At 38.8% G+C, this 16,650-nt stretch overlaps 1 protein-coding gene across 7 annotated transcripts in view; it reads right to left on the reverse strand.

Annotated features, from left to right (window-relative positions):
- CTNNA2 (catenin alpha 2) overlaps positions 1 to 16,650 on the reverse strand; it is a 1,115,489-nt gene that overhangs the window by 87,225 nt on the left and 1,011,614 nt on the right. For all 7 annotated transcript variants that reach the window (XM_073241862.1, XM_073241858.1, XM_073241861.1 and 4 more), the window contains 3 exons: positions 11,720 to 11,812; positions 10,970 to 11,126; positions 4,105 to 4,305 (listed from right to left, as the gene is read on the reverse strand). In XM_073241862.1, the coding sequence (XP_073097963.1) occupies positions 4,105 to 4,305; positions 10,970 to 11,126; positions 11,720 to 11,812 (451 nt within the window). The remainder of the gene's footprint in view (positions 1 to 4,104; positions 4,306 to 10,969; positions 11,127 to 11,719; positions 11,813 to 16,650) is intronic.

A 16,650-nucleotide genomic window follows, 5' to 3' on the forward strand; every position in this document is an offset into this window, starting at 1 on the left:
TGGTATTTTAATCTCTACATACAAAGTACTCACTAACATAGAATCCTCATTAAATACACACATTTTCCTTTTCTTTAAGCTCTCTGAGGAACTGCTGGCAGAATCTCAACCCAATCACATTCACATTGCCACAAATTGGCATCAGCTATCGAATTTACAAAAAATGACATTTCAGTATAATCCATTCAGTGAAGAATGAGCTACTTTAGGTATCCCTGAATATACTTGCACCCCCAGTAACCTCTTGCAGTAACCTGACTTTGTAAATGAGATTTCTGAATATGGGTCTGGTCAAGGATGTGCTTACTACCAATCTGTTGGCAATTTGTTATAATTCAGGTTTTATTGAAGAGCCCCTCAAATATGCTATGCAAGTATTTAATGGGTCTGATGTAGATGGAATTTATTGTATTTTCATCTGCCTAGATTAGTTTTATAAAAAATAAATAGGTAAGTTTTTATAAAATGTTGTCTAAGAATTTTAGCATACTAATTATCCCCAAAATTATTTTCTCAAATTTAATTCAGCATTCATAACAACATAAAAAACCCTCTCCAAAGAAACATGATCTTTACTGAGGAAGTAAAATAATTCATGGAAAATAAACCAAAGACTGTTTTTCACTCTTTGGATCTCTCTCAATTTCTAGCCACTCAGAGAAGGCAGCCAGTTGGTGAAGTGGAATTCTTTCTATAGGGACTCACCCCTGCATCATTTACATGTCTAAACAGGGGCTGGCCTGGCCTATATTTGCAGTCCCTTTTGGAGCGGGTTGCAAAGTCTGTTGTAATCAAGACTTTCTGAGCATTCTGCCCTTTTTTAGATTGGTCTTTGTTTTGCACTCTCACCCCACTCCCTTCTCCATACCTATGGCCACAGTAGAGAGGCTCCATTTTGCCTTGTCTAAACCAGCCCCCACTTGGGGATATTTCTTCCCCTTGGAGCAGTGATTCTCAATGAGAGTTATTTTAGCCATCCCACAGGGACAGTTGGAAATGTCTAGAGACATTTTTTGGTTGTCACAACTTGGAATGAGGAAGAGGTCCCACAAGTATCTAGTGGGTAGAAGACAGGGATGCATCCTACAATCCACAGGACAGTTCGCCTCCCCCAAGATAGAATGACTCCGGCTAAAATGTCAGTAGTACAGAGGTTGAGAAATTCTGCCTAAGGGTCTTGAACCTAACAAGTAGACATAAAATTGGGCAGAACCTGGTAAATTGTGACAAGGCAAAAGAAAACAAGACATTCTGTCTTCTGTGTCCTAGACTCCTTTTCTTTTTCCTCATCCTTCCTCTGAGCACTTTCCTTGTCTATCATTCTGTGACTTCTCTCCCAAAGAAAATATACTCTCAGGACAGAGTTTGGTAAGCTCATATAAAAAAAGAAAGTAAACAATTCAATGTGGCTCTAAGACATTTTTAAAAACCAAGAACAAAACATTTTCCCAAAGGTAGAAATTTGGGCATTAGTGATTTGCATGGCAGTTTTTATTTTGAGGACCAATGTCTTCTAGCACAGCCAGACACTGACAAGAGGACCCATTTTATAAAATATATATAACCAACAAAACTTTGCCTAACCAAAATCACAGAACTGATCCTATGCTCTGCCTCAAACTCCATGGGTCTAGTACATTTCCCAACAATTCCCATTAGCAACCAGGGAGTAAACAGCTAAATATTTTGCTTTCATTTCTTCGACAATCTCTCTAGTTAGTTACTCATATAGAAACAATGCCATTCCTGTTTAGAAAGGAGAAGAACAGCTGCAGACAGAGGCAAAAGAATTTCTGTACCCTATATTTTCTTAGCCCACTGACATTCACTTTTCTTTGACATGTGTTCCTGTATTTTCCACTACCCTTGTGTATAAACTGTCTAATTCAATCTCTTCTACCTGGTTACTTTCCTATTTAGCTTCAATATACCCTGAAAAATAGAATTGAAATGTCTTGTTCCTCTCCTCAGTTCAATTAAGAACTGGATGTGGATATCCAAATCAGAGAGGTACAAGTCCCCAGAATATTCAAGCATTGCAAAGAAGGGCTGGGATGAGAACTTTAAATGCTCCAATGACACATAAGAGCAAAATCGTGATTAGCAAACAACTATCCAGAATGGATTCTTCTGTTCCACTGATTGTTTTTTTCTTAGTTAAACAAACAAAAAACAAGCAGAAAATTATTTACATTTCAAGACTTTGGGTGAAAATTTTGTTGAAGTAAGTATCAATCACCTAAGCATGCTGTCCTTGCCTTTAAGTAGATTTTGACCCAAGGGGCACCTTCTGTTCATTAATGCAGCCCAAGACACAGGAAGAAAAATTCTAAAATGCCTCTTGAGCAGTACCTGATTTCTCTGTGTGCACAGTCACATGTCACTGGTGATACACTCTGCCTTTCATCTTGCTACAATTATCTTTCCCACAGGTCATGAGCAGGCATGAGCTGGGCCCCCTGTCTGCATGTCTTCCAGTGTTTCCTGCTGCTCTTTACCCAGTGGGGGACCCATGGGAGTGCTGTGTGTCAGATATACCACGTGCAGCTGAGACTCTAACAGAAGAGAGCTAACTGGCCGAGATGAGAACTATAGAAATGTGAGAGGGTCCCCTAAAGGGTGGGGGTGGGGGTGGGGGTGGGGGTGGGAAGTCTGTAAATTGAAGAGTAAAATGCCTGTTGCTAATTCTTCCAAGTGAGGAAAGAAATACTGTATGACTTGCTTTGTGTTGCCCTGCTGAATGCAAAAGGAAAGACTATTTGAAAGAAAACAGAGCTGAATTCCAGCTAATTAAAATGCAGATATAGCTTATTAGCAGTATTGTCATTGTTATTATTTGTAATTCTAAATCTGTGAGAATTCTCAAGAGCAACAATCCCTGGACATGCTCTTTATTATGTGATATTACACTACTACCTTGATGCTTTTATTTCAGAAAGAGCAGCCAGTGTCTCTTGTGTTCTTCCAGACTAAAAAATAGGTACAGAAGCCTTTGTAAATAACCTTTTCCCTGTACAATGAAACATATTTCTACTAACATATCTTATCATGTACAACTTGGAACACTGCTATATCTGACCTTTCAGAGACATGTCTATTGTGAAAAATTGTAATGGGTCCCACAGTCAATGCACAGACCAGAGAAGGCCCCGCTGAAGTCTGAGGAGGGGTTCTTGGTGCATATAGACTTATTTTATTACCCCTTCATAATGTCATCCAGGAGTGTTAAATTGTTTTCCATCCCTTTGCTTACTTTCCTTCCCTGAACTTTCTCTCTTCCTCCCCCACCCTTTTGTACAAATATAAAAGGCATGAGAGACTTTGGAAAGCCAAGGCATACTAGTTGAGAGCAAAAACTACTAAAAATAGGCCAGTCTTGACATAATAGTCAAAGTTATGTATTGTTCTGCTCACTCAGTGGAGGAAAAGTCTTTTTTCCCATCCCAGTGCACCAGAGAGCTCTGACAGGCTCCCACGGTGTCTTGGCACAGCGGTGATTCCCCAGGGGGCACAGCATGCCCCTGGAGGAGGGTGAACAGGGCTTTCCTAGAAGGAAGCACATACCCTGGAATCTAACCCTTTCTCAACAGCTACCATTCCTTTTCTTTGAGTACTTCACATCCAGACACTACCCAGAGCCTTTATGATTTCCCTTGTGGTCCTTAGTCCTTTCTCAAGGTCCTATCTTCTCAAGAAATGGATGGAGAAATGGTTTTCAACATTCCAAGTTCCAATCACATCTCCACTGTTTTCTAGGCTTGCGACCTTTTTCCAGTCTTTTAAGTGATTCAAACCTCCACTTCCACATTTGTAATTGGAGACAATAAAAATTTCTCTGCCTACTTCATAAGTTCCTTGTGAGACTTGGATAAGATTATATATGAAAGCTTTAAAGTAATGTATACATGCAGAGCAGTAAAATTGTTATTCTGCTAAAGTCATTCAAATTCAAACTCAAGAAACAAAGAGCACCTCTCCCTTTCCATGATCATGTGTAATTTAGAAGCATAAAGGTGTATAGAAAAAAAAATGAAACAGATTCATTCAGATATGGAAATTAATCATGGCACTGACATTTGGGTTGAATATAATATCCATGTTTACCTGTCTCAGAGAGCAATTTTGTAGCTTCCAGCACCTTCTCAGTGTAAACACCAGCTTCATAGTTCTCCATCTCAGCATTGATGATGTGTATTACTCGAGCTGCCCGGCCCCGGATGGCACCTGCAGTCCGGTCCAGAGTGTCCACATCTCCCTCTTGGAGGGCTATCACACACTTGTTCACATCCTCCAAGATGTGATTTTCTGTGGAGAGGACATGTACACATTGATTTCATATCACTCAGTGGCTTAATAACCAATCTAAGAGCAGTTCATCAACTAGCATAAGCCATCACCTTACACATCTCAATAAATGCCTAAAACACTGAAATGACATTTAAACAATACAGTTTATAATTGCAGTGGTAGTTCTAAAAGCACCAGCCAGAGGGCTCAGAGCATCATGAAGAATTCCAAGGTGCCACTCCTAGTTTCTGATTCAGTAGGTCTGCAGGGGGGCCCAAAACTGCACTTCTTCCAAATTCCCTGATGGTGCTGATGCTTCTAGTTTGGGGACTAAACTTTGAGGACCACTGGCCTGAAGATTACCCCATTCAGCATGTGAGATTTATTGCATGAAATGGTCTTTTAGGAGTGGCTGTGGCAGTGAACATGGAGTCCACCTGCCCATGGAGGAACCTTCGTAGATGTGACCGGAGTCAAGTTCTGGGTGGTTGGTTGATCAGGTGTTTATTAAGGAAACGTCTAAGGGAGGCTGTAGAATGAACAAATATCACCCGATCAGTCTTCTAATGTCACATGATGCACAAAGCTTACTGGGTGAATATGATTATGGAGTTCTCTACAATTAAAATACCATCCAGTCATGGCTGGTTCCCTCAGACTAGAATCAAGGTTGGCGATCACTCTCCCTTCATTGCCTAAAGTGTAATCCAGGCAGGCAGAATGCTAGGTTTCACTCTGCTAGCATAGAGAAAACTGGTCCCATAAGTTTGCAAACAGGCAGTTTTGTATTTCCCATGTCCACAGTGAGATCCATAATTATGTTCATTGAACATTTTTTAGAAACAGAGGTCTAGGGAAATGTTGAGTTTACTGCTCTGTAGAAAAATTAATTTGAAGATATACATACATGTGCATATGCAATAAAAAAAAAGAGAACAAGTTTGGAAATAGTCTTAAGTAATCAAGCAACTTCTTAAAAATTTTAACTGCCAAATTCAATGAATACTAAAGGATTAAAATGAGTTATTACCTCTTTAAGATGTGTCTAGGGTTAGTTCTGAATTTAAAATTTCTAAAGAGGAAAGGGGGTACTGAGTAAATCTGAGTACCTCAGATTTCTCTCCTACTTCCCTAAATGAACCACTCGCAGGCCATATTTGTTCTTTCAGGACATTGGATAGAAAATTGCAAAGTATAACTTACTTTTCATAGAGGGACATCTGTTTTGTCCTCATACAATAAGATTTTCTTAAACCATTATAAACTATAAATATCATGTGATTTCTGCATTCTGTAGTTTCTTTAATTTCAAATATAAATTAGACTAGAAAACAAAATAAGATGTTTAAATTTAATATTCATATTTCTTAAATTCACAAAAAGTAGTATATCTGAATGGTGATACTTATCTGAGTAAAGTTTTTACAAAATGGTTATGAAAAGATAAACTTTCAGAAGGTTCAGTTTGGTTAAGCTTAAAGATGGAATTTTGTAGTTGAATGTGGAAAGGAGAGAAATCTCCGAATTATGTTAGATGCTAATAATCTGTCTGCAGTAAATGCAATTTTTTGTTTTGTTTTGTTTTGTTTGTTTAGGTCTTTTTTTAATTTTTGTATTATTAATCTACAATTACAAGAACATTATGTTTACTAGGCTCCCCCCATCACCAAGTTCCCCCACATACCCCATTATAGTCACTGTCCATCAGCATAGTAAGATGTTGTAGAATCACTACTTGTCTTCTCTGTGTTGCACAGCCTTTCCTGTGCCCCTCCCACATTATACATGCTAATCATAATGACCCCTTTCTCCCCTTATCCCTCCCTTCCCACCCACCCTCCCCAGTCCCTTTCCCTTTGGTAACTGTTAGTCCATTCTTGGGTTCTGTGAGTCTACTGCTGTTTTGTTCCTTCAGTTTTTGCTTTGTTCTTATATTCCACATATGAGTGAAATCATTTGGTACTTGTCTTTTTCTGCCTGGCTTATTTCACTGAGCATAATACCCTCTAGCTCCATCCATGTTGTTGCAAATGGTAGGATTTGTTTACTTCTTATGGCAGAATAATATTCCATTGTGTATATGTACCACATCTTCTTTATCCATTCATCTACTGATGGACACGTAGGTTGCTTCCATTTCTTGGCTATTGTGAATAGTGCTGCGATAAACATAGGGGTGCATATGTCTTCAAACTGGGCTGCTGCATTCTTAGGGTAAATTCCTAGGAATGGAATTCCTGGGTCAAATGATATTTCTATTTTGAGTTTTTTGAGGAACCTCCATACTGCTTTCCACAATGGTTGAACTGATTTACATTCCCACCAGCAGTGTAGGAGGGTTCCCCTTTCTCCACATTCTCAGCAACATTTGCTGTTGTCTGTCTTTTGGATGGTGGTGATCCTTACTGATGTAAGGTGATATCTCATTGTGGTTTTAATTTGCATAGTAAATGCAATTTTTAAAGAATTCTAAATGCCCACTCATGACCCAGTATCTTAAAATGAAATAGCCTTTAAAAAAAAAACAAAAAACTATTTCCCAAACAAGAAATACACAACTAATGTAATTAAGATGCAAGAAAAAGAATATACTTTTGTAGATATAACTACATATTTGAAGGGTTAGCAGAAGCTGAAAATTCATTATATCACAAACATTGCTTCTAATTAGTGAAATCATGAAACTAATTTGTTCAATATTCCATTAACCATGTTGTGTAATAAAGTATTAATTTTACTAATTTTACAATTTATTGACAGATTTTTCTAAACCAACTTTTTAAATTAAATGTTTAATAGTTTTCTCAGCATTTCGCAACCTTCCCCAATTAGGGGTACTCCATTTATGAAAAAATTACATGACAGTAATGATTTTGGTGGATAGGGTATATGCAAAAGCTACTATGATTCGGGATGATTTTAAATAGATGTGCATTTCACTAAGCTAAGTACCAAAAATGTATTTGGAAAAAGAATGGTAGCTGTTCATATAGATCTCACTTGGTGTATATATGGATTCCTGGATCTCTTGTAATAACTTCTCCCTTCCTACTCCCTGTACCCTCAGGTCTGGAGCTCACAGGTTTGGAATAATACTGGTCTGGGATCTTACAAGTAGGACAGTGAATTATTTGAAGGCAAAATCCATACTTAATTCATATTTGCAGTCCTGGTGGCATCTTATGCACAGCAGGCAATCAAAGAAGAAATACTGAATCAACATGATCATTGAAAAGGGAAAATAACATACTTTTATCCCACCGTACTTTCAAAAGAAAAAAAAATCATGAAATAAGGAGATAGAATAATGCTATTCCAATTAGACAAGAACATAGTACAGAAAGTAAAAATGAAAAGTATGTATATTCCAGAGATGACTCCATTGCTGGGAAAAACACTTGGGTACTATGGATGTTACATCCGCATATGAAGTGTGGTATTTAAACGTTACCATGAAACATTTGACTGCAACATATTTTATCATAAACTTCCTTGAATTTCTGCCATCTTATTATTTCAGAAGAGATGTAATTTTATTATAAAAATCACTGATGATCAAACTACTTGATTACTATAAAACTCAAAGCTATAGTTTCTAAGTTAAAAGTAAAGTTCACTGTGTAAATTTCTGAAAGGAAACAAACTCAAGACCCTGCAGTCAAAAAGAAAAAAAAAAGGGAAACAAAACTCTTGGACATTATGCGATAGCTTTTTCAGATCTTAGGTGCCTGTTATCTTGTGAGCCATACCCAAAAATTAAACTGTCACATGGTTAATGCCCAGCTACTCATTTTAAAACATGACTAAAAATTGTAGTTTTTGCCCAGTGGGAAAAATTTAAGTGTTCTAACACAGCCATTAATTATACTTATGAGCCCAGGCCACATCTGAAAATTGGTTTTGCTCCTGAAATGTTAATAGCCAGCATCATTGCTCCCCAAAGTTTTTTTGGACATTTTGGGCATTTTATATGGACAAATTAAGCACCCAGATACATACATTCAGGTAGCATGAAGAAACAAAAACAAAACCCACAGTTCTTTAAAAACAAATAATTTTTTGTGTTTTGTTTTTAAAAAAGAGTTTCCTGCCAGAACAGATACTCCCGTAAGAAGAAACTGATACAGAAAATGTCATTAATGGCATTCCAAAATATCTCCTGGGCCAAACTTGCAATTTACTGATGCAAATGTTTTGGCTCTAGCTTGGAGAGGAGATGAGGAGTAGTTTCCCCGACTCCTGGGCTGTATCCACAGCCTACCAGCAGGACAACGTGGGTTGTGTCATTAATTGTCAAGCCTGTCTGCGGAAAGGTGCCTGCCGCCTCCGATTGTCAACCCCAAAGGCATGCTCCAGCAGGCCCTGCCAAGGCTGGCTCCCTGTCAGTGCCTGTTCATTTTCTTGTCATGGCATGCTGTGGCACTCGTACTACTGGGGCTGGACTGCACAGAGTTATCAGCGGAAGCCAAAGTCATTTTTTGTTGCCGGTAATAATGAGATGCACAAAGAAATGGCAGGGAGAAAGGTGGCGAAGAGGCAGAGTTGGGAAGAAAATTAAGAAAAGCTTTGCACTATTGAAATGGTCTGAGATAAGACCTCCTCACCTTGCATTTCCCTACCCCCAGGAATTTTTGTACTTTAGATTTTGTATTTAAAGAGAAGGATAAGTTGGGAAAATTTTAAGTTCTCAAATGAATCCTTTGAAAAGGGTAATGCATGGGTATTTTCTATTCATTTGTAGATAAGAGGGGATGCAGAGTAAGATTTCCAGGGACTCTCAGGATTGCTGTGTGAGATCTGAGGCTGGTTGTGGAGACCCTCTGCCCTTGTCTGGGGCTCCTGCGGTCATCCTGACAATGACTGACCAGATACTAGAAAGTTACTCAGTATTGGTAGCCATTCTTCTATTCCCCACCACCCAAATCTCTAACAGATCTATCCAAACAATTTCTAAGCACTTTATGAGAGATTTATTTCTTGGATATCTTTTATGTTGTTAGGACTCAGCCATTAGCAAAGCAAAAACCCCAGGACTAGCAGCATATGCAATTCTTTATCAACCAACCCCTAGGTATGGGTGTATTTCAATGAATAGCTGCTTTGACAAGTTATCAAAAACAAAGCACCTTGGGAGTGGAAAACAGGACAGGTTTTGAAAGAGATTAGGGACTGGAATGTGGCTATGGAGCTGGGGAGGAGGGAGCGGCCCTGTGAGTGGTGGCACCCAAGGGAACGTCCTTCTGTCCTGACTTGCTGAGAACCGTTCAGCTTCTGGAACGAGGGTGATCTGGATTTTAATACTGTCTCTTCCAAGGTACTTACCATCTTGGTGATTTGGTTTTCTCAAAGGAAGACTCAGAATATGAATGCCTATGTGATAGACTTTGATGGGAACTCAATAAACACCAAAGAGTCAGGCACATCACAGGTACCAAGCATGTGCTGGCTCATTTTTCCCATCTGCCTTGTCTTGCCCTCCATGGTGTCAAAGTTGGATCTACACTCAATAATGCTGCTCGCAGACCAGTTTGAAAACCAGCCCTCAGTGGGAGTTCCCACTGTACCTAGAAAACATTTTGAAATACAATAAGCCTCCCCTAGAAATCCCTCCGGCTCTGTGGCAGTCAGGGGCCTGTCCACCTGCCTCCCCTGGCAGTGCTGTGGTGCCCTGTCTCTCAGGTCAGTCAGCCAAGAACAAGCAGGTCCTGGTCACGGCCAGGTCACACCTGAGTTAGCAGGTGTGCGATCTGCCCCCATGTGTAGAGTCAATACCTGGTCCATGTGAATTTTCAAGGGTTACTTGGTTATTTTAATACCTCACAAAGGAGATCGATATTTTCAGTGACCTCCTGCCCCATTCCTCCCACAGAAACTCTTCTAAATGAACCAGGCCAAATGTGTTCAGTCAGATGTGTTTGGAAAAAGTCCCACTCGCTGGCTGGGAGCCCAATTTTGAAATAGCATTGATGAATACCATTAAAGGTCAAATTGACTAAATGGTTATTCAAATACACTAACATCCTTCACTCCTGGCTTCATTTACAAAGAAGAAAGTTATAATTTCAAGTGATAACTAGTTCTATTTGCTTTTTCTCACTTCCCTATACAATCTCATAGACAGATATTCAAAGCCTCAATAGCTCTCAAGTGCCTTCTAATGAATTGGTTCAGTCTGTGGCCAATATTTCTACCTGGCTTATCCCAAACCTGGGTAACATCATTTATTAGGAAAATGACCCCCGTAACACTGAAAAATTTGGAATAGCTATTTGCTTTTTTGATTTTTAAATATTAAACTGTGAGGATTAACTAATCTCCTATCCCATACTGTGTTTTCGATGGGTGATTCTGATGTATCAAAGGCCATCCTGCTTTAAAAACTCCAGGGACTAAAAAGGAACCTAAGTCTCCTTAATCATCTGTTCAGGTTTCTGACATCTTTATCAGAAAGCTGTATCCCTCACTCCCCTGATCCCAGTGCTTTGACCGGGTGTCCTGAACTAATGTGCACACCAGAGAAGAAGTTTCAAGACAATGTTACAATACCATTTGCAGAGATGATTGAAAGCTCAGAGGGCCAAGAAGAGCACTTGAAACAGAGACCCATGACATTTGCAAGATATGCCATATCTTGCCATGTTCTCTTCTCCAGCTGCCTTGTAAGGGGCCTGTTTGTGATTACCTGAGACAGAAAGGAAGTCATCCACAGAAGTGATGTCATCCACGGCCTCTGTCAGCACTCGGACCTGCTTCTCCCACTGGTCTTTGAAGACATCCATGTTGTCCTGAGCAACCTTGCTTTGTGGTCGAGCAGCTAGTGTTAGAGCAGCATTGATGACCTGTTTGTTAGAAATAATCCAGGGACATATGACTACAACCTTCAAAAGAGGAACAAATGGGCCAAAGACTATATTGAAACCACAGACCCTGTAGCTTCTCCAGATAAGTGGGTTCTCAGTGTTCAGAAGAGCAATCAAAAACATGAAAGATAAACTAGGTTATCAACTATTATTAGTTTTTGTTTGCCTTGCTTCTTTAAGATACAGTAATTAGCCTCAGGTTTCAAGAGGTGTTTACTGGACAAGTCCTGTCTCCTTGCACAGATGTTGTAGAAATGCAACTCTTGTTCTCTGAAGAAGTGTATCCTTTAGTTGTTGAAACAAGGTAAAAAGATATAGAGCATTTAAATAATAGCCAAAACAAATGGAAAAAAGTCAGTATGAGTGGAAAAAAAAAAGTAACTGCCATGGTTAATGATTATCAGAAATTCATTTTGAGCAAAGTAGAACTCGAAGCAGCCCATGAAAGAAGAGCAGCATTTTCCAGTGGGAGGAAAGAGGGCAAGGCAAGCATGACCAGCAGGCCCAGGGGACAAAAGACCCTGAATATCAGGCCAACCTTGGGCTTTGGCAACAAAGTGAATGAGACTTACCTGGGGACACAGACTGTCAATCTGGGTGGCGGCCATTCGGACTAATTTCACCCCTTCCTCATTGTTGGAGATGGAACAGGCCAAATTGGCAACCTGTATTGAAGAAGATTTCAGTGAAAATCATGTTGGGGCAAAGGGAAAGTAGACTGTTGCATAGCCTCACATTTTTTTTTGGAGAGTTCCACATCCAGGGGAACCTGTTCACAAATAGGGCACCTTTCGATGATTTACCACCTTGTATGAGTTCTTATGATAAGTTAGGCATTCATTCCTGCTAGAAGAGCAGGATGCTAACAAGTTGCTCAAGGGCCTCAAAATTCTCAGGCATACACAATAATGGCCAGTTGCCCGGAACCACTACCCTCACTTGAGTTCCCTTAAGACTCATTGTTGAGTGTGGAAAACTATGATTAACACTCATTGCTGAATGTGGAAAACATGAATACTAAACTATGACTACCAGTGAGAGACACACTGTAGGCAATGCTCTGATATTTAGAAGAGACTCATAGTCAATGAAAATTAGAGGACTCAACCCAAAGGAACCCCGCGTGCCAGCCTGACTTTGTCAGGAAGATACTGACCCGCTAGCCAGCAGCCCACTAAAATGCTTTCAGGGGCCAGTCAACTCTTAGAAATATGTAGAAAAAAAACTGGTGTTATCCAATAGGCAATTTACAACAAATTAAAATATGCAGGCCTAGCAAAAATTCTTACAGATTTGACTTTTTAAAAATATTCTATCAACCAAAGCAGCTGAACTGAATTCAAGTTCCCAAGTCAAGTATTTCAATTTGTGTCATGTCTGCACTTCAAGGAAGGAAAGTTGGTAATACAAGGTCAGACTGACTGGCCTAGGTCAACAACACATGAAGCACCATCAAAACCATGATTGGTCCCATCAGGCTAGTGTTAAGATTAGAGAAGAATGGGAATTAGAAAAGGCAAAGGGGAAGAGAAGGGCCACCATGAGTAGAAGATGTCATTAGCAAAGAGAGAATCCCCTGAGGCCTCATAGTCATCCACCCTTACAAATGGGTCAGTTCACCTCTGCTCTCCACGAACCAGGCTGCCTCCCTGCCAAGCCTTAAAGCCCTGGGAGATGAAAATGCACTACATATGTGAATAGTTCCTAATGCAAAAGACACCTTAGATAGACAGTGTGGAGCAGTGGGGAGAAAGAGAACTGGGGGTCAGGAGGCTCCACCACTGACGGGTTCTGTAAGTCACTTCACCTTAGGAGGACTGTTTCCTCATCAGCAAAAGATGGGTAGATGGTGACACTAGGAATAATTTCAAAGATCACTTCAATATGTCACTAGTGTAAAGAACCCCATTTTGAGGATTTTAAGACATTAAGTCTATTACAGTAAAAAACTGCAGACTGAGTTCCAAACATTATCATGTAGTTTCTTATAATAATTATAGTTTACCTTTGATTCTTCAGATAATTTATTATTATACTTAGTTTTCAAAATAAGTCTTAGGAAGACAAACATGCCCTATTGTACCATTTGCAGGATACCCAGTGCCCAGGTGTGTGAGCTTCCTTGCAGAGCAAAAATTAATAAGCAGGTTCTCCATTTTTGGTGTCTCCACTCTGCATTTTTATTAATCTTTGTTATATTTGCAGTCCAGGGTATTTTATATTCCCAATGCCAGATTGTGACATAAAATTGGTGCTCAACATGTGTTTATTGAAGAACAGCTCTTTAAAAAGTACATATAGTGAAACTTACATATTGCAAAATACATCATAGATGAAAGATACTTTCAAAGATAAAGTTGAGTTACCTGTTTAATTTGGCTAGACAAATATCACATTACTTCCTAACAGATATTCACCAATATTATGGTGCTAAACAATGGTTCCTATATTCTGGTCTGTTGTTTGAGTGCAGAATGCAGTGTCCCTGTCCTTGGTGGCATGAGAAAAATCAGGATGGTGTGAATTTTCCAGAAAGATATGTGTATTTAAACTTTTTTTTGATCTTCAATGAAATTCTTCATTATTTCTGCTCTTGAACAACCTTTCATTTTATGAAAAGATGATGATTTCAGATGATGGCTCTGTTTGCTCTTTATCATCCTTGCTTGGTGTGTGAGAGACTTGTGGCCACACTTTTGCACTGCAGTAGACAATTGCTGAAGAGCTTGGCATATGATTATATAACGACACCAACATGAAAACTTAAAAGATGTTCCAGGAACCACATCTTGATAAATTTTTTATTTGCTTGCATCTTTGTAAGAAGAAACGAAAATACCAGCACACTAAATGAAGGACTCAGTGGCTGTTGACATAAACATGTATATAAATAAGAGAGAACTAGATATTATATATATCTCTTGACAGAAGGACAGAACACTACCTATGAAATGTTCTGGCCAAAAAAATAAAATCTGGAATGATCAGCCTTAGGATAAACTCTCAGTTTATAGGAAATCCAAGAGACAAGTATGTAAAATAAAACCACATGGATGTGTTCATGGAAATCTGGATGGTGATAAAGTAACAGGAAAAAGAAAGAACTTTTTGGATCCTGAATAAATATATACATTCACCAATATATAAATGAATAAATACATAAAGAAAAGTACATTGTGAAATAATCAAATACAATTATTGATTGTTGTTTTTTATATTAAAGAATTAATATTTTAAAGTGTGTTCTAATACTTTATATTGTATGGTATCCATTGTTTGTAGAGATGCAGATAGAAGATGCTTATGGAGGAAATGATATGTTTGAGGTTTGCTTCGCAATTACCCAAAGTAGGGGAAGTAGCGGTACAGAAAAACAAAATTGGCCATTAGTTCATAATTGTTGATACTGGGTGACATATATGATGGTTTGTTATATATGCTATGCTTTTGGATGTGCCTGAAATATTGCATAATAAGAGAATTAAAAAAATAATAACTGCCATATCTATTACATCACCAGCTCCGGTGAAACAATTTCTTGTAGTAGTCTGCATGTCAGGGGGATATAGTGTAAGTCACAGAAACTGTACCAGCCTGAGTGCAGAAGAGGACAACCGTAAGTGAATGGTGGAAGTCACAGAGGTGGCTCTCTAGAGCACACCATCTCTGGCTCACACTTGCTGCAGGTCAGTAGGCAGAAGCTGATCCCTAGAGCCCTAGGGCAGAAATGAATTGGGCTCATGTGAGGGAGATCCCAACCAGTAAATTCCACAGGGGATAATGAAGTTCTCTTTGTATCTTTTGGAATGTTTCTTCACCCTTCATTTAAATATTAAACTATTATGGCTTAGATCTAATATGGGAACCTCAATGCCCAGCAGAGTCTTAATAGGGAGAACAGTGCTAGCAACACTTGACAAAAATATAAAGAGCTGGCAACTCCTGATAGTCCTCCAATTATTTCTTCTCTTTAATTTACTGATCCATAAATCTTGAAGTCTGGCAGCCACCACTCTGCAATGTACTCCTGCTGTGTAAGTCCACTTTGTCCACTTCAAATCAGAATTTTGTTTACCTTGCATTCTGAAACATTCTGAAAATATTTCCAATATGATGCTAAGAATTTCACTATCTCCAGCAACAGGCTTGTGTATTTAAATTGGTCATGGACTCCATTCAAATTCCCACCTTCATTTTTTTCTTTCTGCTTGCCTCTCTGCTCTCACTAGATGGACTGGCATCACGGTGATGCTGAGTGTGGTTTGATGTACTGTCATTTGTGGACCTCTGGCAGCAAACACTAAGTTCAGTCTTTGAGGCAGTTCCCAATCAGTAAGTACTTTGAAATACCAGCTAACATTTCAACATCAGTCTGACACAACTGTACACAGTAAGCATACTTGATTTATTTAACTGCCTGTTCTTTAACTACAGTTCTGATGTTATACTAGAAACTTTGATAAAATAAAATATCCTGCTTTCCAAATAACAATATTTTCTCCCTTAAAAAAAAAAAGTTAGCATGATAGTCTACACGGGGTGGAGGTGTAGAGGGAATAATGGACTAGATTCATTAGATACTTGAAAAAAGAGTAAAGTGAGCAAAGAAGTGGCCAATAGGCCATTAGTAGATTAGTGTTACTAGATTGTAAATCAAAAGATGTTGGTCAGTATGATTCAATTTAATAGACTCACCTCAAACCCAAAGACATGCACAGACTTAAAGTCAAGGGATGGAAAAAGATATTTCATGCAAACAACAGAGAGAAAAAAGCAGGTGTTGCAATACTAGTATCAGACAAAACAGACTTCAAAATAAAGAAAGTAACAAAAGATAAAGAAGGACATTACATAATGATAAAGGGCTCAGTCCAAAAAGAGGATATAATCATTATAAATATATATGCACCCAATACAGGAGCACCAACATATCTGAAACAAATACTAACAGAACTAAAGGAGGAAATAGAATGCAATGCATTCATTTTGGGAGACTTCAACACACCACTCACTCCAAAGGACAGATCCACCAGACAGAATATAAGTAAGGACACAGAGGCACTGAACAACACACTAGAACAGATGGACCTAATAGACATCTACAGAACTCTACATCCAAAAGCAACAGGATACACATTCTTCTCAAGTGCACATGGAACATTCTCCAGAATAGACCACATACTAGGCCACAAAAAGAGCCTCAGTAAAGTCCAAAAGATTGAAATCCTACCAACCAACTTTTCAGACCACAATGGCATAAAACTAGAAATAAACTGTACAAAGAAAGCAAAAAGGCTCACAAACACATGGAGGCTTAACAAGACGCTCCTAAATAATCAATGGATCAACGACCAAATCAAAATGGAGATCCAGCAATATATGGAAACAAATGACAACAACAACACAAAGCCACAACTACTGCGGGATACAGCAAAAGCAGTCTTAAGAGGAAAGTATATAGCAATCCAGGCATATTTAAAGAAGGAAGAACAATCCCAAATGA

Source organism: Manis javanica, chromosome 1 (assembly GCF_040802235.1).
Source record: "Manis javanica isolate MJ-LG chromosome 1, MJ_LKY, whole genome shotgun sequence".
NCBI lineage: Eukaryota > Metazoa > Chordata > Mammalia > Pholidota > Manidae > Manis > Manis javanica.